At 40.1% G+C, this 26,355-nt stretch overlaps 1 protein-coding gene across 1 annotated transcript; it reads left to right on the top strand.

Moving 5' to 3' along the window:
- LOC109846484 (F-box protein At2g26160-like) lies at positions 530 to 11,852 on the top strand. Its single transcript, XM_020415732.1, has 2 exons — positions 530 to 699; positions 10,358 to 11,852. The coding sequence occupies exon 2, from the start codon at positions 10,373 to 10,375 to the stop codon at positions 11,669 to 11,671; it is 1,299 nt and encodes a 432-aa protein (XP_020271321.1). The 5' UTR covers positions 530 to 699; positions 10,358 to 10,372; the 3' UTR covers positions 11,672 to 11,852.

The following is a 26,355-nucleotide window of genomic DNA, read 5'->3' on the forward strand; positions in this document are numbered from 1 at the left end:
TATGCAATTATTGAAGATGTAATGGACTAATATTTAAGAAAACCCTAGATTTTATATCGGATTCCTCAACGGAAAAATAAAAGGCCAAGGTCTAGTTTGGAGTCCTTATTAGATTTTATATCAGTCCTAAACAAAAAAGAAATATGGAGGTTTTCGCTTATAAACCCAAAGTTTGAATCTCATTTACGAAAACCCCCACCTAGTTTTATATATTCCAATAAACCCACCTACAAAGTTTGTTTACCTTTGAATCCAAACTATAAAATTACAAGTGTATAGCAATACCATATGGTGTATAGCTACATGCTACAAGTTACATAATTGAATTGTATAGTGCGTATAACTACCTGCTATATGGTGTATAGCTACGTACCCGATTGTATATTGCTATACATATTTTGTATTGTAGAATTTGGGTTAGAAGGTAAACAAATTTTGCACATTGGGTTTACTGGAACATATAAGTCGATATGGGTTTTTTTAAGGAAACGCGAATAAAACTTTGGCTTTTGTTGGAGGAGTACTTGGAGGCTACAAATAAACCCCTCCTGCAACCAATTTAGCCTAGAAAAATATCTAAGAGCGATTTAGTCCTCAAACTTTCATGTCGAAACGACGAGTTCGTTGAAGAGACATCTACGCCGTCAAGGAGTGGAGATCGGATCCGAAAAAATCAACAATTTTTAGATAAAAAAAAAGGTATGAATTGCGAATCGCTTCTCTATTTTATGATTCATGCCTCTTGCATCCAAGAATCACAGCACCAATGATAGTTGAAAACCAACCAAAGCTGAAGGCATCAAATATTTCAACTGAAAATTTCAGCTGATTGCTTGGATATAGATTTGCAAATAAATTTCTTTTGAATTAATTTAAGCAGCGTATTCCCTTAAAGAAATTGACTTATAATGACGTGAAATAAAAAATTGCAAACAAGTTGATGAAGCATAATCAATATCAATCTCATGTCACGCTGATGGAAAGATATTGTGCTTTCCTCGGTTCATTCATATGTGAAAAGAATTTCCCTTGGAAATATTCAGAAAGAACTATTATGCCAATTATTTATTATGTGCATTGTTTTGTTATAAATAGCTATATAAATGTTGGGACCCCGAGCCCGTTTACAAAGCCAAGCCCATAGGAAGCCCATCTAGCGCCCGTTTACAAAGCCCATCTAGTTTGTTTACTTCTCTTTGTGACTCTTGCGATGGAAGCCCATCTAGCGCCCGTTTACAAAGCCCATCTAGTTTGTTTACTTCTCTTTGTGACTCTTGCGATAGACACGCGTCAGAATCTTAAGGGTGGTAGGTTCTGATTAGGGTTCGGAAGTTACTTCGAGGGCCTGTTTTGTTGTCATTAGTAAACTTGTTGTGTATTTATGACACGAGTGAGAAAATTGACATCCACCTCACCAATTTTAATTTTATCTTTTCCTTTGCTTGGTTTGCATTCTAATCAATTCATGAAATTAAAAAAAGAAGTGTGTTTGGTTTGCATAATGTGCATTGTAAAATGGTAGTCATGTGGACCCCACTCAATGGATAATATTACCATAGGTAAGATTACCTCCATAAAAGAGAAACAAAAATCTCATAACCATTTCTTATGATTATCATACTCTATCAAAAAGTCATTTACTCTCAAAATAAACCATTAGAAAAATAATTCGTTTCACTCACACTACCATGTAATTCGTAGCTAGATCCCAAATAAAGTCATTTATCTCTTTACACCAATATTGACTTAATTTGCTCATTTCCTGAAGCAGTTTTGTGAGTCATTATTCAATTTCTTCAACCAAAAATAAAATAAAATGAAATTCACAAGCAACAGACACAAAATTAAGATCAAACAGCTACTTAATTTAAGTTTAAAAGTCTTACATATATAAGCAACAGACACAAGCAAATTCCCATAACGAAGCACTAAAACATACACCCAGACAAAGAGAAAAAGTTCAACCTGAAGGAAATCAAACCAAAAGATACCATTTAGTCATAGACTCCCATAAATCAACGACAAATTAATGATACTAATAAGGCATTCGAAGACTCTTCAATGTTGTCCTCAACATCTATATTAGTGGTTAAACCGTGCTCCGCCACATGGTTATTCATCCAAACCACTTTAGACTCCAATGGTTTTGCTATGAATCGCATAGCATCCCTCTCATTGTCATATAGAAGCTCAAACGCATGATCTAATACATGATGCGGGAACTGATGAAGAGCATGAACATTGTCAGCTAATCTTTCACTCCAATGTTGATTGAAATTTTGATGCGGGAACTGATGAAGAGCATGAACATTGTCAGCTAATCTTTCACTCCAATGTTGATTGAAATTTGAAGCGCACATGCAATTTCACCCACTTTATCAAGAAAGTTAGTCATCACTATAGGATCTTCATGGCATGCACCCCGACGCTTGTTTGCATGTGATAATTTTTCAATCCTGGGAGTAGCTTTGGTATCCTTTCTATTTGTGTCTACATCTGAGGATGATCCCACGTGAACAGGGGATGTTGTTGCATGGATGGGTGAATCAAGATCTATCGAATCACTGTCTACTCCTTCAAACTTGTGATATATGTTCTTTTTAAACTCCCCGGTTAAAAAATCATCTCCAATGATAAGCTTCAAATCATCAAAATGCTTTAGTGGCTTGTTGATATAATCTTTTAATTTCGGATTTTTCTGAAACAAACATGGCATTATGTAACAATTAGAATTATTTGAAAGAACAAATAAAAAGGAATTTGAACAAATAAAGCATGCTAGTATATATTCAGATACAACACACATGTATCTGTTCTGGTTTTAGAACAAATGTAGCAGAGTGTGGTATTTGTACCTCTGCAGATATAGCTAACTCAGCAGTGAGTTGTATTTATACATGTATAGATACTATAGCAATCTTTATACATGTATAGAACAAAGTGATGCCTTATGAAATGACAATCAATCGCAATGTGTTTTGTGCGCTCATGAAACACTGGATTGGTAGCAATCTTTATTGCACTTTGATTGTTGCAATAGAGAGGAGTCGAAGAGAGACAATCAATGCTCATGTCACGCAAAAGCTGTCGCAACCAGATAATGTCAGAGGTAGTATTAGACATAGCTCAATACCCCGCTTCAGCACTAGATTTTGATACGACATCTTGCTTCTTAGCTCGCCATGATATTAGAGTATCACCAAGAAATACACAAAAATCGGTAATAGATCGATGATCGCTAATGTCACCAGCCTAGTCAGAGTCAGAGAAGGCACGCAGTTGTAGCTTTGATGTTGAGGAGAACAAAAGAGCTCTAGATGAAGTGCCACGAATATAGTGTAGAGTACGAAGTACAGCAGCATAGTGAGCTGAGGTAGGAGACTGAACAAATTGACTCACCACATGAACAACATAAGCAATGTCTGGTCGAGAAATAGTGAGATACACCAAAGAACCAACAATTTCACGATATCGAGTAGGATTTTTCAAGGGTTCCCTTGTATCAGGTGCTAGCTTTTAATGGAGCTGAATAGGTGTGTCAGCGATCTGATCATCAGCCAACTCAGCTCGAGCCAAAAGATCAGTGATGTATTTTTGTTGAGAAATAAGATATCATTGTGGTCCATATGCAACTTCGAGGCCTAGAAAATATCGAAGATGCCCTAGATCTTTCATCTCAAAAGTTTCATGTAGATGTTGGCCTTCTTGTTTTGATGATGATTTACAAACAATTTACTTCTAATGTTGTTTGTCTAGTGTTTGTGTTTTTATATTAATTATAGACAAACAACATGTTGGAGGATGGATGGAATTACGCTTTAACGATCATATCCAATGGAGGTTGGCGGAATAGTGGGTGAAGCCTATGCAATTCAAGTTGAAGATCCAAGTTCTAGCTTCATTCGCAATGTGTATCAAGTCAAGCTTATTGAAGATCAAGATCAAGCTTGGGTAACATTAGTTTAGGTTTATATTATGTGTGTTGGTACTTTAAGCTCAATCATATATACACACACGTATTTGGTTTCTATGTATATATATATATATATATATATATGTTTTGGTTTCCAAGTTTATATAAATATGAAATTACATATTTCATATTTATTATTGTGTTTTGGTTTAATTTCATAGATATGAAACAAATATATATTCATATACATCCTTATATGCTTCATACTCTATTATGTTTGAATTTATATTGCATAGAATATGTAATTTTATGAAAATATTGTTTTATTGGTTTTTGGACTTAACAATAATCATATACATCTTTTACTAAGTCTATATAATCATTTTGTAATGTTTCAAAACATGGTTAAGCTAAAATATCAAAACTCATATGTTTACATTTTCATGTTTTGGATCATTTTAAAAAATAATGATATTTTTCATTTGGGAGGTTCTTTTTAAAAACCAGTTTTTGTAGCATGCTTATTATCATGTCTACAATCATCTTCCAAAGTTTTATAATTTTTGGAATTTATTTGATGTTTTTTAACTTGGTTTGAAGTTGAGTTTTTCTGTGCACTTTAGGTCTGTGCATGTTTAGTCGACTCTTAAGTCGACTCACGAAGTGCAGCGCAGTTATGATTTTTTTTCTGCTGAGTCGACTCATATAAATCGACTCATAAGTCGACTTATGAAAGAGCCATTGCACAGTAACGGTTAGTTTCCATCGGTGTTTTTTGGGGGCTTTTTTGTCTTTTTAGTTGGGTTTTGGCTGATGTCTTGGGTTATTATAAATACCCCATTGCCTTCAGCTCTTCAACCATCTAAGAGAATGTTTTAACAAAGTTTTAAACAAGGGTTTAATGTTTGTTTAGAAGCTTTTAAGCAATTGAGTATTTGAGTTTGTGAAATCAATTCTACAAGAGCTTGAGGAGATCATCTATTGGAGTTTGAGTATCCAACTATTCTCTCTCTATCTCTTGATCCATTGAGAAGTTTTCTAAACTCTATTTCTAGCTCTTTTATATATTTGATTATCATTGTTATTAAGCTAGAATTATATTGAGTTTAGTTTTGATTTATTTTATCTCTTTGTACATACACAACCATTGAGCTTATTGTATTTGCATACATTGTGTAATTGGGTTGTGGGTTTGTGTGACTTAGAGAGTGGGCTTACAATTCGTTCTCATCCATTGTAGAGAACAAACACTTTGTATTTGAGTCTAATTGTGTTGAACACTTTGTAATACACTAGTACACCAAGAGGAGTGTGTGATGAAAGATGTGGTCATCCCAAGAGGAGTGAGGTAGGTGGTAATACCTAGAAAGAGCTTGTAATTTCTAACACTTGAGGGAGACACGGGCTAGAGACCAATACTTGAGGTGGTAGTTAGTGTAGTTACATTGTGAGTGTTGTAAAGTTTTCGGTTAGCTAGAAAACCGTATTGTGAGGTGTAAACGTTTTTCGGGTAAGCGTAGAAAACCCGGTGTGATAGTGGAGATCTCCTCGAGGTGAGGAGCGGAGACGTAGGTCGTGGGGACCGAACTCCGTGAACATATCGTTTGTTTGTGATTGCATTGGCGCACTTATTTTCTATGTTCATATCTTATATCGTCTTTATATATTGCTCATTGTTTATATAACCCACTATCTAGTTTAGTTTGTTTACCCTTGAGTGTATTGTATATCTTTGCATATATCTCATAGCATATCTTATTGTTAGGATATAGCCATTAGTTCATATTGCATATTCTTGCTCATAATTAGTTGTATATCTATCTTACAAGAATATATTTGTTAATAAGTTTTAATTAGTATTTAAATCGGATTAGATTAGCATAAACCATATTCAACCCCCCCTCCTAGGGTCTAACAATAGAGAAGTCTTCACAGTATTCAGAAATAAAGGATCACTGCCAATAATGACCATATCATCAACATAAAGGAGAAGAATAGTGTGGCCTCGACTAGAGGTATGAACAAACATCGCATGATTGGCCTCACTCTGAATAAAGCCCATATTAAGTATTGCAGAGCTGAATTTCTCAAACCAGCCTCGAGGAGCTTGTTTTAAGCCATATAATGCACGACGAAGATGACAAACTTGCCCTGACAAATGAGGAAGACCTAGAGGAGGTTGCATATAAACTTCTTCATGAAGATCACCACGAAGAAAAGCGTTCTTCACATCAAGCTGATAGAGAGGCCACTGGTGAGCAGCTGCAACAGCAATAAGAGATCGAACTGATGTCATTTTAGCTACAAGAGCAAAATTATCCTCATAATCAATCCCATATTCTTGGGTAAATCCTCGAGCAACTAGACGAGCCTTGTACGGATCTATTGTACCATCTGAACATGTTTTAATTTTATAAACTCATTTGCAACTAATTGGAACTTTGCCTGGAGGTAATGAGACAAGATCCCAGGTACCAGTCTTTTGAAGGGCGGCTAACTCTTCCTTCATAGTTGCTCGCCACTCAGGAGAAGAAGCAGCCTAACGATAAGATGTAGGCTCATGATGCGAATGAATAGTTGTCAAGAAGGCATGAAAAGTAGGAGTAAAAGATGAAGAAAGACAACCAAAAAATTGTTTTGCCTTACGAATACGGAGAGGATAGCGACGATCAGCTAGTGAAGAATCATCATCCTGAGCCGAGTTTGAATGGTCAGCAGGTGAGGCTGGAACATGTACACTTTGGTGATCATCAGATGATGAAGATGGAGATGGAGATGAAGGTGATGAATCTACTGGAATCGAAGGTGTGGTAAGCTCAAGAAATGAAAGATCAACAGAAGTAGGTGATGTATTATTATCATTGATGGACTGTCTAGAGTAATATGAAATATGCTCCAAAAAGGTCACATCTCAGGAAATGCGGAGTCACTTTTTAATTGGATCATAATAGTGATATCCTTTGTGCTCAAGACTGTATCCAAGAAGAACACAAATTGCAGAACGAGGAGATAATTTATCTCTTTCATGAGATGGTAATAGAACTTAACAAGTACAGTCAAACACACGAAGATGTGAATAAGAAGGACGACGGGATGTTAATTTTTCAAATGGTGATATGCCAGAAAGAACTAAAGAGGGCATCAAATTGATGAGATACACAGCTATAGCAACAGCATCAGTCCAAAATTGTTTAGGCATGGAGCTAAAGATGAGTAATGATCTTGTAGTCTCCATAATATGATGGTGTTTTCTTTCTTAAACACCACTTTGTTGATGTGCATAGAGACATGAAAGCTGTGAAAGAGTACCTTGATCATCTAGAATACGGTGAAACTCATGCGAGAGATATTCACCACCAGAATCAGATCGAAAGGTTTTAATAGTAGTGCCAAACTGGGTTTTGATCATAGTAGTGAAATCTTTATAAATTTGAGGTAGAGATGAGCGGTGATGCATAAAATAAACCCAAGTGTAATGAGAAAAGTCATTAATAAAGATAACATAATATTTATTACCATTACAAGACGATAAGAGGGTTAGGCCACAAACATCTGAATGAACGAGTTGAAATGGGAAGCTACTTTGAGACTCGTTAAGAGGATAAAGTTTAGTGACGTGGTTAGATAGTTTACATCCCATACAAGTAAACAAACTCAAAATGGGATAATTACCCAAAACGCCATTATTTGAGAGAAAGCAAAGACAATCAGTAGATAAGTGACCTAATTGATGATGCCAAATATCTCCTACGAAAAAAGCATCAGCATGAGTAGTGACAGAGTGTACGGATGCGGAATGGGTGATAGAAGTGGATGATAGTGTTAGATGATCCATAATGTAAAGTCCATCACGCCTATGTCCCTGACCAACCAAGGCTTCGGTCTAACGATCCTGCACATAACAAGAAGTAGAGTCAAAAACCACAATACAATTATGATCAGTTATTTGACTAACTGAAAGTAAGTTCAATGAAAGATGTGGTATGTGTAAAACAAATGAAACAGATAAGCGACCAGTAATAGATCCCTTATGTGTAGCAGAGAGAGGATCCATTTGTTGTAAAAACATTGACTTGAGAAGGTAAAGGTGATGGAGAAGATAAAACAGGTGCATGTGGAGTCATATTTAAGGAAGCACCAGAGTCTAGTATCCAAATATTTTTCGGTATACCTGTGGGACCAGAGGTAGTGAAAAAAGTATGACCAGAGGTACCAGATGGAGAGGGTGTAAGGACACTCAGAGCATCAACTGGAGAGGAGATAGAGGTGTCCCGCCCTTGAAGCATCTGGATCAATTATGGAACAGAAAGAGTAACACTCGAAGTAGATTCCTCAGGAGCACTAGAGAAAACAACCGGGTTTGTAGAACACTCATCGGCAAAAGATTTATCACCAGAAATTACCACAATAGCAGTCGATCGTTGACGAGGATGTCGGTTTTCAACTTGTTGTTGCTTAAAACAATTTTGGATGATATGTCCAGGACGACGACATTACCGACAATAATTATTCCTTTGTTTATTGGAAGAGACTGATGGTGCTGAAACAGTGGCCGAAGATGAATGTGGTACAGATGGTTGTTGAGCAACCAGAGCACCTTGAATAGAAGCAGTCTTTGTGTTTAGGACACGTTGGTGAGTCTTCAGCGATAAGTTCGGCAAAGGCATCATCAAGAGTTGGTAGTGGTGACCGATGAAGAATTTGACTGCGCAATGACTCATACTTAGGTCGTAGACGCATCAAGAATTGAAATAGTCGATGTTGATCGCGGACATGATGCTGCTTGGTGGCACATGCACAAGCCGCACAAGTTTGACACAAAGGTTCCTCCATTATTGCAAGTTGGCGCCATTGAGCATGCATAAAATTATAAAAATCTTGGATGGATCGCTCATCTTGTTGAGCAAAAAAGAGTTCTTAGTAGACAAAATATGAGTGAACATGACTAGATTGTTGATAAAGTCATTACAATTGGCGTCACATGGCAAGTGCAGTCTGGAGACTAACAAGCTGCATGCGGATGTCAATCTCTACGGAGGAAGAAATAATGTCATGTGCTCGGCAGTCTGCAAGAGCCCATGCCGCTGTTTTCTTAACATCAGCTCCAGATTCAGGAGGCGGCATGCCATCAATGTGGCTCGTGAGATCAAGAGCATCAAAAAGAAGTTGCACAGAAATCGACCACTCACGATAATTGGTCCCTATAAATTCACATCAAGCTGAGGAAACTTTTCAATAAAGTTTGCAGCCATGTTTAAAATAGAACCCAAAGGTTTAAAATAGAACCCAAAGGTTAGAAAGAAACCTAAATGTTAGGATGAAACCCGAAGGTTTAAAATAGAACCCGAAGGTTAGAAAAAAACCCCGAAGGTTTAAAATAGAACGAACCCGAAGGTTAAAGTGAACCCGAAGGTTAGGATGGTCCATTTTTTTAGTAGAATAATGGAATATAAATTCAACTAGTGTTGCTCGTGCCTCTCTCTCCTCTCAAAAGAAAAGCCCAACAAAAAGAAGAGCCCAACAAATTCTCTCTCTAAATATTCAGTAACCTGGCGGAACAAAATGAAAAGCCCAAACCCAATACAGAAAAAACACACAAAAGCATCTCTCTCTCAGCCTCCGGTCTCACCGCTCGAGAACTCCTGCGTCGGATCTGAAGTAGATTCGAGCCTTTACCGGAGTAGATCGATCCGAAGTCGATGCCGTCAGATCTGAATGGAGAATCGGACGGGGGATGCCGTCGGATCTAAACGGAGAATCGGACGGGGGCCGCGGCGGCGGCTGCAAGAGTCGGCAGATCGTATACTCCAACTAATTTAATTGATAATTGTTTTGTTATTAATGTTGCTAAAATTGATGCAATACATAGATCATGTTAACCTTTCTTTTAAAAAATTACATAGTTTTGTCATGTCATCAACGGAGGTTACTGACATGGCCGTCGGATCTGAACTAATTGGTGAGCCTTGTGTTAAATATTATTATGTTGTGACACCACTTTCCATAAATCATTTATCCACCACTGACTATTCCTATATATATATGTATATAGACTGTGTAGTAGGAATGACATTTTTCTACAAAATTGAATGCCTAGAACTTTGATATGCGTATTAGTTTATTTTGATAATTTTCTAGCTTTGGTTTAGGAACTAGTTTTTGCCAATTGTCTTTCCTCAATTTTAGTGATCATAATCTTTGACCTTTAATTTAAACATGACCTGCAATCTTAGATTTAAGAGTAACTCCTATTTAATACAATCATCTAATCTTAGAGAAAGAGTTATTTCTAATGAAAATAATTGTTCTAAATATGTCCTTTCTGGTTGGAATGTATGTAATTATGTGCTACTGTTTTGCATCATGTTTTAACTTATTAATTACTTAGCCTATTGCATCTTATTTCTTTCTTTAATTTTTTTTATTGGTACTTATTGTTTTCAGAAATATTATAAAAAAATGGGCTCACTCGATGGACTCCCTATCGATATCTTGCGACTGATAGTTGAAAAGATAGTTGGTCATGCAGATGTTCTTCGGTTTGGTGCTGTTTCTAGGAAATTCCGCTCTTTTGTCATGGATAATCTTCACTCACTTCCGTCGAAATTACCATTGTGCCTCTGTGTCCTGCCTAGTAAACCCCCTCCCCTGCCATTGCTAATGCAGTGTAATGACAACGAGTGGGAAAACATCAACTTCTTTTCTATTTCAGATGGGAAACGGCACGGGGAGTTTCTCGTGCCAGAAATAAGAAATAAGTGGCCTGTTGGATCCCGTTATGGTTGGTTGTTCACGGTTGATACACAAGGTAGAAGCATACAGCTGCTGAATCCGCTAACAAGGGCCCAAATCCCTCTACCATCGCTTGACGCATTCGAACATCCCACTAGTTGGGTCAATTACGATGGACACACTGATTTCGGATTTGTTCTTAAGGCTGTCATATCATCAGATCCTTCAAATAAGAGGAGAAATTTGAATGGTGATGATGATTGCATACTAGTGATTGCAATCATCACTATGTTTGAAGTGCTATCATTTTGTAGGGTCGGAGATGACAAGTGGACTAATGTAGAGGGTTCCCCCTTGTATATCAAAGATGTCATCTGGTACAAGGGTGAGGTTTATGCGGTTGACGGGTATGGGGTAGCTGTTGTTTATGATTTTGCAGGTGATAAGACGATCAAACAAATTGCATATTCACCGGACGATTTACTTGACTGTGAGAGGTATCTGGTTGTGTTGACAAATGGAGACTTGCTACAAGTTGTAAGAGAGAGAGAGTATGAACGGTCAGACAAAGAAGAAGATGAGTTTTTGTTGCCAACATGTGATTTTGTGGTGTATAAGCTTGAAGTTTTTGATGAGCCAGTCAAGCCTGAAGGTGTTGGCTACTCCACCCTCAAAACTCGGGGCACCACCCTCGACCGCAGAATCCCAACTAACCACAAATTCAAGTTTAAATGGGTTGAGATGGAAAACTTGGGAGATCACGCGATATTCGTGGGTCAGAACTACTCATTTTGTGTGCCTGCAGGTGAATACCAAGGATGCAAGCCAAATTGCATATATTTTACAGATCATGGAGGGCTCCATAGCATCATTGCAAGGGGAAATTTGGACCAGGAGAAGATCCATGAATACTCTGCTTGTGACATGGCCATTTATAACTTCAAAGATAAGCATTTTGAAGAGTTTACCCAACTAAATGACAGGTATCATGTCCCGCCCATTTGGATCACTCCAAACCCATGGTAGATAGATGTATTGTTCGTTATTTCGATCTTGTTTCCGATATGTGAGGTTTTTATTTATAGGGTGTGGCCAATTCAGTCAGGTACCTTAATATGTTTATGCAGTGTGTGGTTAATTTAGTCAAGTGCATTACTCTGTATGTGAGATTTTTATATATGCAGTATGGTTAATTTATTTAAGTACATTACTCTTGTCTATTTTTAGTCCTATGCTCTCAGATTGTTAAACATTTGCAGGACCTGAAAACTAGTTACCAGCTACGTTGAAGATAGAATTGGTAGAGGAAACCAATCCTCAGACTCGGGTAATATGCTTACGTTTATAGGCAGTAGTGATCCAACAATTTTTTAACTCAATTCAATTTTATTTTATTTCATTATTTTTTTATGTAAATATATATTCAAAATGAGCGCTTCCGGAGTCTATCTACGAGCACTGGAAGGATAGAAGGGTTTTAATATTTTGTCGGTCATGACAAAAGAAGAAACAAGTTCAAATATTTGGCGTATAATTGTAGGTTTATAGTTAATACTTGGGGTGATAATTGGCAATTTGTCAGACATGAAATGAATAATTAACCGTCTATTATAGTATCAAAATTTGACGACTTAGGGCCCGTTTGGATAATTAAAGTATTGAAAGTAAGAAGTAAGTTACAGAAGTAACTTTCAAAACTATGAAATAGGAAGTAGCGGAAATAGCATTTTTTTTTTTGTTTCGTATAGTTTCTCTTCACCCAGCGATTCGAAAGGTACCACCAGCGGCTCAGTCGAACTCCTCTGTTGAGCGACTCCATCGAGAACCTGAAATGCCTAGCACAGTATCTAACCACCATCGAGCACCTTTTGTTGCTGCCTACTCTCCCCTAACCACTTGTAGGTCCTCTTCCTCAAAACCTAAACCCTAATTTGAATATTATCTGAAATGTTTGTGTATTTGTTAAAAAAATTTGGGCATTTTCTAATTAGGGTTATCTACACCCTCAAAAAGTCTCTGCTACTCGAGAAGCCTCCAGCGAGACTATCGGATGTTACTTTCCACCTCCAGTGAGGCTGCCTTCTTCTATCTCTAGCTTGTAAGTTCTTTTCAGATTTTCCTTGGGGTCGTTTGAGAACTGTGCTTATATGAATGAATTTTTTTTATTTATGATATTTCTTTTATATTGTTCCTTTTATATTTAGATATTATCATCTTGAAATTTTCTATGAGTACTCTATATGAAAAAGAATCTCTATATGAAGAAGCCAAAGAGGGAGGACGGTGGTGAGAATCAGAAGAAGGTTTAGTTCCTTTGTTTTCTTTCATTTATGTTAATTTGGATGTTTTTGTACTATGAATTTTGATTTTTTTCCCCCTTTGTGCTAATTTAGTGTTTGAATGTAGGACTATATTAGGTGGCAGAAGGATAAAAAGACTACTGTACTTGTAGACAAATTTAAGCTGAGTTGTTCGCAGATTCGTTCCTTCTCTTTGCACATTTTTAATCAATCAATGCTAAAGCTTGTTATAATTAGATGTTTGTTTCAATCTTTGAAGAACTTGTTAAAGATTGTGATTATTGTACTATAATTATAATACTATGGAAACTCTAAAGCAATAAGATAATTTATTAAATAATTATTTGATACATGAAGTTTATTGAATGATTGGCGATCTTTAAAAATGAAAGCAAAGGTAATCAACTTGACCATAAAGCGAATCACAACATTTTAGTTGTCATGTTTTGAGTAATAAACAAATGGTACTTTATGCAGTAGAGAAATGAGAATGAAGCTTAATTTAAAAAAACTTATTTGGACTATCATTCAAGATGTGTTAAAGCGACAAAGACGTGTATGGATATATTAGGTCTATGTGTCTCTGGTTTCCTTTACTTATCTTGGTTTCAGCCAAACCCTGAAACAAGATGTTATGGCTCTTTCTTTACATGTGTGATCAACATGTCAAACTTTCTTAGATGTTCTTGAATGTTCATTTGCAAGTGGATTTAATAAATTTCACAATCTATAAAAGTTTTTTTTTAATTGGAAACTGTTTGATTTGTTAGTCGGAGAATTCGCTAGTCAAAATCGGGATTTCACTATAGGGGCTGTTTGGTTCACTATTATAAGGGGTGGAAAACTCAGAAAACCCCTCCACGTCAGATTTTTATCCCTTCACGTCAGTTTTTTTGTTTCCGTCCATTTCTTTGTGCCGCTTTGGTGCTCGAATGGAAGAGGGAAAACTCTGCTGAAATCGCCGCCAACTAAGATTTTTCCCCCTCTCCGATTTCCTTCCCCAACCAAGTGAAATTGATGAAAACCCTGTCACGTCAGATTTTTTTTTCTTCTCTGCTTTGTTTACAAAAGTTTTCCTTTTTTTTCTATGCGAACCAAACATAAGAAAAATAAATATATTGGTTTCCCACCATTTTTTATGTGCGAACCAAAGCAAAACAATCTATTTCTTGGAAAAGTTTAGAAAACTCAAAACTTGTGTTTTTTTATATGGAATTGCATTTCTCTATATCAAGGAAACGAACCAAACAGCCCCATAATGGAAAATGTAGGTGTGTAGTTAACATGATATAGAGACTTACATTCATCTCACAGGCACATGCTCGTCATGCATTCTTCAAAGAAGTTATCGCATGGTTATATTTTAAAGGAAAAATATAACATCATTCACATCGGGTATTTCTGTCGTCATGCATCTTTTATTATATTTTCTTTTGTAGTGACACAGTTTCTTTTGCATTGCATTCCCTATTCATAATATCTTTTTACTCGTATGAAAAATCTTCAGTTGCGGGTGTATTTGACAAGTTACGCTCTTGAGCAAATGGTGCAAGCAGCAAGCTCTACTGCTGGACTCAGAACCATCAAGAGGGTTGATCAGACTCTGCAGGATCTTGGAGACGTTGTTAAAAAACAATTTAGTGCTTTTACCTTTTTCCCGGCCTTTAGTATTTTTTAGCTGAAATTGTCAGTCTTGTTGACTTTGAAATCCAAATTGTTTCTTCCAAAGATTCATTTTGACATATCACTATTCATTTCCTTTCTAGGTCCATTTAAAGCCAAAGATCCCGACAAAATCCGTTTGTGCAGAACATCTTGAATTACGTAAAGAAATTCTCACACCCTGCTCAATTTACAGAAACATGTTTGTATTCTGAAAATCTGATTATCCTATTATCTTGCATATGCCATCTGTGAACGTGAAACCGCGTGAGGAGAGTCAGTGGGGGCCACCATGTGATTGAAGCAAAGCAAAGACGCGTTTTTGTTTTTTTTTTTGTTTTTCCTTATTGCGGACATTAATGCAAAGGCCCACCCGATTGTTATGCTGTAGGTATATAAATAGCATTTATTCGGTGACTTAGGTTTTGGCGTGCGAGAGAGTTTGCTTGGCGGCTGCAAGGTGCGAAGGCTGAGGGGGAATAAACGGCAGCAAAGCAAAGGAAATTTGGCTTTTGGCGGCTGCAGCGGGTAAAGAGCAGAGGGTGAAAAGAAACTTTTGGGCGGCGTGCAAGCAAAGCAGAGAGAGAAAAACAGATAGCTTTTTGGCTGTTTTGAAGAGGAGTTCTGTGCAGCGTCTCTTAGGTTTTAGTATCCCTATTTGTATTCTCCTCTCTAATAGTAGATCTCCCTCTCCTTGCCCCGTGGACATAGGCAGTTTGTCGAACCACGTAAAATTAATTGTTTGAGTTTGTGGCCATTGTAATAGTTTTTTAGGATCCCTCGACGCGCAGTCCTAGAGCTGACGAGAGGAAGAGCTAATATCCCACTTTGATGAGATATTAGGCTTCAGATTCTTGTTCCCTTTGAGAAACAAGAATTCTTATCGATCTTTCTCTCTTATTGTGCATCAGAAACTCTGCCGAAATTTCCGCTGCGCACAACACCATCAACCTTTTTGCTTTAAATCTATCTCATTTTTTTAACCTTTATATAATTTGCTGTTTGTTATGTTTGCTTTCTATATTCTTCAAAAGTTTTGCCACCTGTCCATGCGAGCAGCTCTTTGATGGTTAAACCGTTTAACATTTTGACTGGAAATATTAATTCCTTTATCACATGTTTGAAATGTCACCTGCACCTCAATAGTCAAAACAATCTGTACCAAATAATATGGTTAGCTTCTGGTTTTCACTAATTCACTACGTGGAGCTATCTTTTCAGCTGAAATTAAAAGGACTTGTTTTAATTTCCAGTAGAGTAAATATTGCATTGAACTAAAGCTATGAAGTCATTTTTATTTGCCATTTCCCATGACCTCCATTTGTTCTATGACAGGTGCAAAATAGAGATGCTGAAGCTGCAAACCGTGACAGCTTCATACACATAAGCATCAAGCACTCCTAAGGTAAATGTTAGCCACAGATCTTTGTACTCGTTGGGGCTAATTAAGACCCCAACGGTTGTAAAATGTTAGCCACAGTTCTTTGTACTCGTTGTACCCGTTGATTAAGGCCCCAACAGTTCCTTTATAACCGTTGGGGCAAGTTTTTCAACTGTTGGGGCAAAATCGGCCCTAACGCGCTTTGTCACAACGGGTGTATTAGCAACCCCAACGGTTGTAACCGCTGGGGACACTCTCTGCCCCAACGGTTACAACCGTTGGGCTGCTACATTTTGTAGTAGTGGTAATAGGAGAAATTAGCTCATCCTGATAAAAATTTCCCTCTTAATTATACTAATTTGTACTTAGAAACTTCTAAATTTGTTTATTTTGTAGATTCATTGACACACTCATATCCATATGTTGGTTCAATTAAATGACTGTTCATCTTATAGAGGAACTTTTTTTTGGTGTCCATATAGTTAGTGTCTGCTATTCAATTTTTATTATATCTCACCCTCTAATAATATTGCGAGTTCAAGGATTGTTTAGAATTTAAAAAACTTATTCCTAGCTTTGCAAATGTATTCTCAAATGATATTCTTTTTTGAGATTGATCTCGAATTAATTTGGTTTTTGTTGTTGTTTTGTTTTTTTGGTACGTATTGTGCAGCTCGAACAAGAAACCCACTCCCAGCTTGGGGATGTGACTATAGTTTCTTATAGATGCGGCTACATTTGGTTAAGCGTATGAATCATAGTTTTGTGTAGTTGCTTCATTATTTATTTAATTGTATAGTTGCTTAATCATATTTTTGTGTAGTTCATTTTTATTATTGAAAAATATGGAAAAGTATGAAAGGAGAAGCTTCGTGCAACATGGTGCAGATATAACATGATTACATGATTATAACATTTATAGTCTAAAATAAGAAAAGCTTATTTTTATTGTCGAAAAGTATGAAAAGATAAACTTTGTGTTAGTCAATTAAAGAGGCTGAGCTTTAATCCTTTTTTGTCAACTACATCAGGCGTGTTGACAAAGTGATTTCAGGTGGATTAGGAGGTCGCTGTCAAGTCATTTTCAAATCATCTCTTTTGTCTTCTCCATTTCTTTCAACATTTGTGGCTGCCGCAGAAAATTTGTGGAAGGGGAGAGGTCATTGTCTTTTATGTCACTTTCTCCTTGTGGTCCCCCTCAATAAATCAATCACTCTTCACTGATTGATTTTTCAATCTCTGAGTGAATTAAAAGCTAGAGACAGAGAGTGCAAGGGGAGGCACTCTTCACTGATTGATTTTTCAATCTCTGAGTGAATTAAAAGCTAGAGACAGAGAGTGCAAGGGGAGGCAGAGAGACAGAGTGAAAGACACACAACGAAAGAAAGTGAGTTCTCAAATCTTGTACGAGTGTTGTAATTTGAGAAAGAAATATAGTGAAACACCCTCTTGCCGTGGACGTAGATCAATTTGATCGAACCACGTAAATATTGTGTTTGTGATTGTCTCTCTATTCTCTGGTTTAGTGGGCCAACAAACTGGTATCAGAGCTTCTCGGTTCTAGGACAGCTTTCAATCCTCCACAATGGCTTCTGTGAAGTTCTCGGTGTCGATCTTTGATGGCCAGAACAATTTCGGCCTATGGAGGATAAAGATGAAGGCTTTGTTGCGACGTGAAGGCACGGTTAAAGCTATCGATGGGAAATACCCAGAAGATATGACTAGTGCCGAGATCGAAGAGATGGACGAAAAGGCTCACAGCGCCTTGCAATTGTCACTATCCGACAATGTGCTTCGTGAAGTTGCCGATGAGGAAACGACAGTGGGGTTGTGGTCAAAGCTCGAAAGTCTCTACTTGAAGAAATCTCTTACTACGAGATTATACCTGAAGCAGCGGCTATACACACTGAAGATGAAGGAAGGTACACCCATTCAGGAACACCTTGATGAATTTAATAAAATTGTCATGGATATGAAAAACCTGGATCTTAAGCTTGATGATGAAGACCAGGCTCTCATTGTGTTGTGTTCCTTGTCTGACTTTTATGAAAACTTTGTTAACTCTATGTTGTATGGAAGAGAATCCATAAGTCTTGAGGATGTAAAGGCCTCTTTGAATTCTGCTGAGTTGAGAACAAAGTTGAACGGGAGAGGTACCGATAGGCAGGCCGATGGTCTGCTAGCCAGAAGTAGATCGAAGACCAGAGAGGGTGATAAATGGCAATCCAGAAATCATTCGAAGTCCAGATCAGCCCAAAACAAGAAACATGTGGAGTGTTTCTACTGTCACAAGAAAGGGCATTACAAGTCAGAATGTTATGCTCTAAAGAAGAAAGACAACCAGCGTGGTGAAACCTCAGATTCAGCTAATACGGCAAAGGCTGATACTGCCGTTGTTGCTGAGACGGTTCTTACAGTATGTCCCTTGGATGGCCGTTCCGATAAAGAATGGATCTTGGATACAGGTGCGTCTTTTCATATGTGTCCAAATAAAGATTGGTTCACTACTTACAGATCTATAAGTGGTGGATCAGTTTTGATGGGCAACAATGCAGTTTGCAAGATAGTTGGCATTGGTACAGTTCGCATTCGGTGTCACGATGGGATATAGTGAGAACTTTATCAGATGTGAGACACATCCCGGACTTAAAGAAAAATCTGATTTCTTTGAGTTCTTTGGATTCTATTGGGTGTTCTTACACTGGCGAAGGTGGAGCTCTTAGAGTTACTAAGGGTTCATTGGTTGTGATGAAAGGTAGTAAGGTGAACAGTCTTTATGTTCTCCAAGGCAGTACGGTGACAGGCTCTGCAGGTGTGTCTTCTGATGCTGATAGAGACACTACTCAGTTGTGGCACATGCGCTTAGGCCACATGAGTGAGAAGGGGATGATTATTTTAAGTAAACGTGGCTTACTTTGTGGTGACCATACATCATCACTTGATTTCTGTGAGCATTGTGTGTTTGGGAAGCAAACTCGGGTCAGCTTCTCGACTGGCTCACATACGACGAAGGGCACTCTCGACTACATCCATTCAGATTTGTGGGGACCTGCTCAGGTTCCATCCAAAGGTGGTGCTCTTTATTTTCTGACATTTATTGATGATTTTTCCAGGAAAGTTTGGGTTTATTTTCTCAGGCGCAAAAGCGAGGTGTTCGAAACTTTCAAGAAGTGGAAAGTACTTGTTGAGAATCAAACTGGAAAGAAGATTAAACGTCTCCGAACAGATAATGGCTTAGAGTTCTGCAGTGGTGAGTTCAATCAGTTCTGCTCAAATTCTGGGATCGTACGACATCGCACGGTCAGGCACACTCCTCAGCAAAACGGGGTTGTAGGCTGTCTAAAAATCACAATGGATAGCTGATCCACATCAAGCTCCAACAATGGAAGTCACAACCAAACGACTTTCTAATTACTGCATCCGCAACTCCACAATCGCCACAGACACGACCTCATTTCTGAGATGATTGATCTTGATGGCTGCGACAACAGCATGACTAATATTATATTAGCAACTATTAGAAATGCTGATGAGCAGTGTAATGATTTTAGAAATAAAAGGTTGGATTCAGTTGGTGAGGTTCTTAGTAGAGAGCTGTGGGCAAATATCCATCTAAAGACACTATGGATGTTGATTCCCGTCAAGCTCCTACAACGAAAGCTACAATCAAATAGCTTTCGGGTCGACAATCGAAAACGGCAAATAGAAGACTTTTCACATAGATCGAGAAGAGTTACAATTCAACGATACTTCCGACAACTGATGAAAACTCTATTCATCAGTCCTCACATTCTACAGTGAAAGTTACAATCTGACGACTTTCACACCCCACAACAGCTAAAGCTAGGATTACTGAACAACGGTCCTCGCAACGCTTCACAGAAGAAGTTACAAGTCAAAAAGCTCCTTCTGAAACGCGGATGTCATCCCCGCGTTACAATTCTGGAAATGCAGGCAACCCCCGTGTTTCCAAGTCACCCTCGCATTCGTAGGGGTCCAACCAACGCCGACCCCCGCGTTTCTAAGCCACAGACCAAACGTGAGCGACCCTCGCGTTCGTAGGGGTCCAGCCAACACCGACCCCCGCGTTTCTAAGCTACAACAAACCAAAACACGAGCGACCCTCGCGTTCATCAATGTTCAGCCAACACCCAACTTCGCGTCTCAATTCTAAGAGGCGAAGTTGGGTTCTGAACGCCAGATTGGGCGTTTTGACTTGTTCAAACACAAGCCGAACGGCCTCAAAACCGTTATCCCACGTTCTGAGGGATTTTTGCCCACTTAGGAGCGGATTTAGAGGGCAGTTACAACCTCTTATCCCCCTATAAAAACTCAACAAACTCAACTGAGTTAAAGAGGCTGGCTTTCGTTAGAACAAGGAGGCGGCGGGTTAGATTTTTGGCATCTGAACCGTACAGGTTGGATTCGGAGGATCAAAACCACTCGGGTTTGTTGATTCAGCAACAGCAGCAGCAAAATCCTTAGAGATAGGATTTTTGAATCAAATTCAGAAAATCAAATCTAAGAGGATTCTTCAACAACAGAATATCAGCTTGGTCATTAACCGAATTATCGGTTCTAACAACTCTATTAACAGAGTTCTAACTCGTTCAGAGCTCTTAAACTCGTTGAAGAGTTACTTACAAAACTTTCCACAGAAGTTCATTATTCCCACGAGATAAAAGACGGTCGGATCGTCAACGGAGAGCAAATTCGACGCGAGCAATCGAAGGAGGCATTCCATCGCTACCGAGAAGAACCCAGTTTTAAACAAAGGAGAGAATCAAATTCGTTCTCTTCTCTTTTGTAATCAAGTTGTAACCGAGATCAAAGGAATCAAAGAGGAAGCATTATCCTCTGGATCGCTTAGCCCCAAGGCTAAGCACGATGTCTGCAAGACCTCCAAGAAGGTCAATTCTGTTGTTGAAAAGCCGAAGAAAGCCCTCTCCTTCGGCCAGGAACTCAAACTGGCTCTGCTGGCGGAAGATCCCACATCCGCGTCAGCAAGACATGCTTCGGGCCACAAACGGCCTCTGGAGGAGACGAGTCCTGTAAGCGTCAACGACGCTGCTGCTAGGGCTTTGAAACAAGCCAAGAAGAACGCCGCTCGCCGACGGAGAAGATCCATACGACGAGCACATCTACGTGAAAGCCGATTGTTGGCCCAACGCGAAGATCGCGTTTCTGAAAATCCCACTGAGCTTAGCGTTCCCAAAGAAGAACGCTCACTTCGCGGAAACGAGCCCAACTATGAGCCCCGGCTTATACAGCTGAAACGCGACCCTGAATGGCGCGTTGTTTCCTCAAAACGCAGCCCTCAGAGAGGAGCTGCCAAAACCAAACGCGACCCTCAGGTGCGCGTTCCAATAGAACATGACTCTCAGGAGTCTGTTTCACCAATTAAACGCGACCCTCAGGGGCGCGTTCAACCTAAACACGACCCTCAGGGGCACGTTCAACCTAAACGCGACCCTCAGGGGCGCGTTCAGCCAAAACATGACCCTCAGAGGTCAGTTTCATCATTTAAACGTAGGCCTCGGCCTAATGTTTACAAATCTCAACGCGACCCTTGCGTTATTCTCCAAGAACGCGACCCTCGCGTTATTTCTCAGGAACGCGATCTTCAAGAGGTCCGCCAGGTTCAGAAAAGTCAGCGTGGCTTCAAAATCCACGTTCGACAAGAACCAATCTCACCCACCCAAGGGCAGGGGGTTCTATCTCTGCCTCCAAGCCCGGGGAAAGTTTCCTCCCCAGTTCCTGATTTGCGGGAATTACTGTCGAGAGGAAAACCGACAGTACAAGCAGCTCACTCATGTCAATGTGAGAGGCTTATTTCTGCGGTCCTGTCAGAATGCCATTGTTGTGCATCCACACCTCGGCAGTCCGTATTCGACAGGTTGACGAACGTCATTAGGCCTGCCAAACGACAACGCCGCTACAGAAAGAAGACAGCTAAAGCGGAATACCCTCAGGTCACTATTAATATGATCGGCCGAGGGAAAACCTCGCATACTGATTCCGATGAGTCACAGAAAAGTCACTCCCCAACTGTTAGGGAAATTTGTGACCAGATCGAAGGAGTATATCAGAATACTCGGACGCGGACAGGAGCTATTTGCCCGGTTAACTATCAAAAGTTAGCCAAGGCATTACAACAAGTGAAGAATATTCGGCAATAGCCGAATCTCAATCTTCAAGCTCTGTCGGAGCACAGGAGGTTTCTGCTTACATGACAGGGAACCATGAAGACATAGCCAAAAGAGTGGACGAACACCATGTCATGCTCCAGGCGCAGCAGGAGACACTTCTCCAGTTAAAGGATATGTTGGCCTAGCTCTTTGCTGAAAAAGGCCAAAGACCTGAATCTTCCCGGAGGACTACTTCAAAGGGAAAGCAAAAAGCGACCGAACATTCGGATCGTGAGACTCACCACCTAGGATCCTCTTCCGAAGGTGAGAGAGAGATGGAGAAAGAACTGCACCCTCAATCTACCAAGGTGGATGAACTGGAAGCTCGCCTCAACGCAATCGCCAACCGAAGTGAGCTCCGCCTGCTGAATGGGATACAGTTCCCTACCCACCGAAGTTTAAAACTCCCACCTTACAACCGTTCGATGGCACAGGATCGCCAAATCAGCACATCTACTACTTCAAATCCCAAACTGGGGATGTGGTAGCAAACGACGCCATCCTGGCGTGTTTGTTTATCGGCACTCTTAAGGGTGTCGCTTTTGAATGGTTCATGAAACTGCCTGCTGGATCTATCCAAAAATGGGTAGACCTGGAAAGGCTATTCTTGGCCAGGTTCTTTGAGGACGATACAGAGGTCTCAGTCCTAACTCTTCTCGCCACTAAGCAAAGGAAAGGAGAGTCCATCAAGGCCTATGTGGAGAGATTCCGCAGCATGGCATTACGATGCCCCTCAGGTATGACCCAATCAACTCTGGTTGAAACTTGCAGGCACAACCTGCAGACCCAGCTCCTTGCTCAAATGGGGGTGGCAGAGTGTCGCTCCTGGAGACAACTAGTTTCACAAGGAGAACAAGCTGAAGAGATAGTGGCGCGAGTCAAAGCTGAAGAAGTGCCACAACCCAAGCCGCAGCAGCAACGCAATCAGCAAAATGCCCAGCGGTCTAAGGGAAAGGAGACTTTGGCAGCCGATTACACGCGGGTACCACCGCCGAATAAGCAAGGCAAGGCGCCAAATCAGCAAAGAGCGCCCAAGCAGTATTCGTTCAAAGAGGAGCATGTGGATACCTTATTCTAATTGCTTCGAAAGAACAATAAGCTGCAGTTGCCTGAGATCAGAAAGCCGGATGAAGCAGGGAAAGTGGATGACCCCAACTATTGTCGTTATCACAGATTCCTTGGACATCCTATCAAAAAGTGCTATGTCTTCAAAGACATCTTGCAGAATTTGGTAAATGCTAATGTGCTCACCTTGAAGCCAGAGCAGAAGACCGTATCCACTAATATGATAGCGGTCCAATTCGGTAACTTTCCCCCGGTGGTAACTACAAACGGTGTTGTGCCCATTCGCAAGGGAGAAATGCACCTGAAGAATGTTGACTTGCATAGCCAGAAGGACAGGGGGTTAGTGCCCCTCACTACCCCAAAAGGGGAAATCATGTGGGTCCACCCTGATCTGCTGGGAGATCAACAATGGACAAACACCTCGTCCAAAAAGAAGGGAGGCAATGCTAAGTCTTCCAACATGATTAGCCCCTCCATTGCTGAGAATGATGACCACCTCAAACCTCTTACTGATTCAGAAGAGGAGATGATTGCCCTGGCAGCATACCCAGGAGACAACCCTGGCACTCGATCAGGAAAAGCTTACTTGAGGGATTACGGCCAGAACGCTTCAGAAGTTGAAGAGCATCCCCAAGACGCCTGGGGTTTTGCCCCGAAAAAGCCTGTTGATAAAGGAAAACAGAAGGAGATCTGATTTAACAAAAATCTCCACCAGGAATCTGGAGAGACGAGCGCTCCCTTCCAATTCAACGTCATGGCGCAGTTGGCCAACATACCGGCCAGGATTACGCTATATGAGCTCCTAAGGTTGTCCAAAACTACCAAGCAAGCTCTGATTGAAGCTTTAAAGAATACGGAGAGCTTCATTACTCAAGTAACTCCAATTCCCGAAGCTTCTGAAGATCAACTGTGTCTGCAATGCCTACAAGCAGCGCGAAGTCTACCATACATATCATTCACTCAGGAAGATATGCAAGTCAAGCACGAGCATGACCGACCACTGTAATCTTTTGCTAGGACGACCATGGATACATGCGAACCGCATTGTCCCATCTACTTTGCATCAGGTTATGAAGTACGCCAATGACGAGGGCGAAGTCAGAACCTTGATTGCAGAAAAATACCCCTTCCGAGGGGTGGAAAACTTCCATACCGACTCCGTCTTCTACTTGGAATCCCAAGAGAAAGAAGATGTAGACAGCGGTAACGAGGCTGACATCGAACCAGATCCTGACGAAGATTGTCCTTGGGAGTTAAACTTTGATGTAATGGGTCAGGGTGAGAGTAATAATGATGTACCGAGTGAGGGCGAATGGTGCATTAATGAAGATTTCATTTTAGCGTACTTGTCTGATGTCTCTCCTAAAAATGAACAAATAGAGAACATGGCACGTACTATGCACAGGGGTGTCGCTCACCTTGCCAATCCAGTCATCCTTCGCTTCAGATGAAGAAATGGAGGACGTACAGAAGGCTTTCTTCAAAGTCCCATCCAAAAGGAAAGGGCAGAAGCCGATCTGTTTTGGTAAAGTTAAACCCGAACAACTCAAACGAGCAAGTTCAGAGGAAGACGACGGAGTTCCTCAATTCTATTACCACGAACCCAATTCTATATACTTAATGAAACGAATGGGGTATAACTTTAATGAGAAACAGGGCTTGAACTTCGGGAAAGGAAGACGAACCCCGATCCGAATGTCTCTCACTCCTGAAGGAAAACCTCCGGACTATTATCAAAAAACCAGAAGAGGTGTGGGTTACGTTACGCCTCCCCCTGCCTCGAAAAACGAAATTAGTAATTACCTGCGTCACGACCATTCATCCGGAATATCTTCATACGAGTCCGACGTCAGTGTTGGACCTTTCTTTAAGAGCCTGACTGTGAACATGGTTTCAACTAGTCACCCAGATGGAGACGCAGGGGGTGATGAAGAGTTAGTCGAATCAACCGACGATCCTTGGATCAAACGTCTTAACATTTTGTGGGATATGCGCTTCGAACAACGCGAACCACCCACTGAAGATAAGGTGATCCAGGTCAATATGGGAGATGAGTCTGACCCCAAGCCTATTTTCATAGCCGAAGATCTGTCGTCATCCGAAAAAGAGGACCTTATATCTCTCATCCGAGAATATATAGATGTCTTCGCTTGGAACTATGAAGATATGTCTGGCCTTGACCCGAAGGTTGCCATGCACCGCCTCAACATCGATCCGGATGCAAAACCCATTAAACAACAACAACGCAGGTTTCGTCCAGAGATCATGGAATCAATTGAGTCAGAAGTTAAAAAGCTTATAAACTCAGGTTTTGTTAGGGAAGAGCAACACCCAGAATGGGTAGCCAACATTGTTCCAGTTCCCAAAAAGAACGGTAAGGTCTGGATATGCATCGATTTCCGCGATCTCAATGCCGCCTGTCCGAAAGACGAATTCCCGCTTCCTATCACGGATGTTATGATTGACAACACCTGCGGATATGAAAGGATGTCTTTCATGGACGGATTCTTCGGGTACAATCAGATCAAGATGCACCCGGACGATGAAAAGCATACTGCTTTTAGAACACCACTGGGGGTATATTGCTACACGGTAATGCCCTTCGGCCTGAAAACACGGGTGCTACGTATCAACGTGCAATGAACACGATCTTTCACGAACACCTTCGAAAGAAGATCGAATGCTACGTTGATGATATAGCAGTAAAGAGCCAATGTAAAGATGATCATCTTACAGATCTGAAGATAATGTTCGAGATCATGCGAGCACATCAGCTGAAGATGAATCCGACGAAATCGTTTCTCTGAGTTTCAAGCGGAAAATTCCTAGGATTTATCGTTACCTCCAAGGGGATCTCCCTTGATCCAGAGAAAGTGCGTGCCATCCAAGACATGCCACCTCCGAAGAATCTCAAAGAGCTCAGAGGTTTATAAGGTAGACTGGCCTACATTCGAAGATTCATATCAAATCTTTCAGGGCGCTGCCAACCTTTCTCTAAGCTCATGAAGAAAGGAATATCCTTTGTTTGGGATGCAGAGTGTCAAAGAGCATTCGAAGAGATTAAAAGATATTTAACTCAACCGCCAGTTCTCGTGGCCCCAATATCAGGAAAAC

This window comes from Asparagus officinalis, chromosome 6 (assembly GCF_001876935.1).
Source record: "Asparagus officinalis chromosome 6, Aspof.V1, whole genome shotgun sequence".
NCBI lineage: Eukaryota > Viridiplantae > Streptophyta > Magnoliopsida > Asparagales > Asparagaceae > Asparagus > Asparagus officinalis.

Coding starts and splice junctions, on each gene's coding strand:
- LOC109846484 (XM_020415732.1), top strand. CDS start 10,373: ATGGGCTCACTCGATGGACTCCCTATCGATATCTTGCGACTGATAGTT.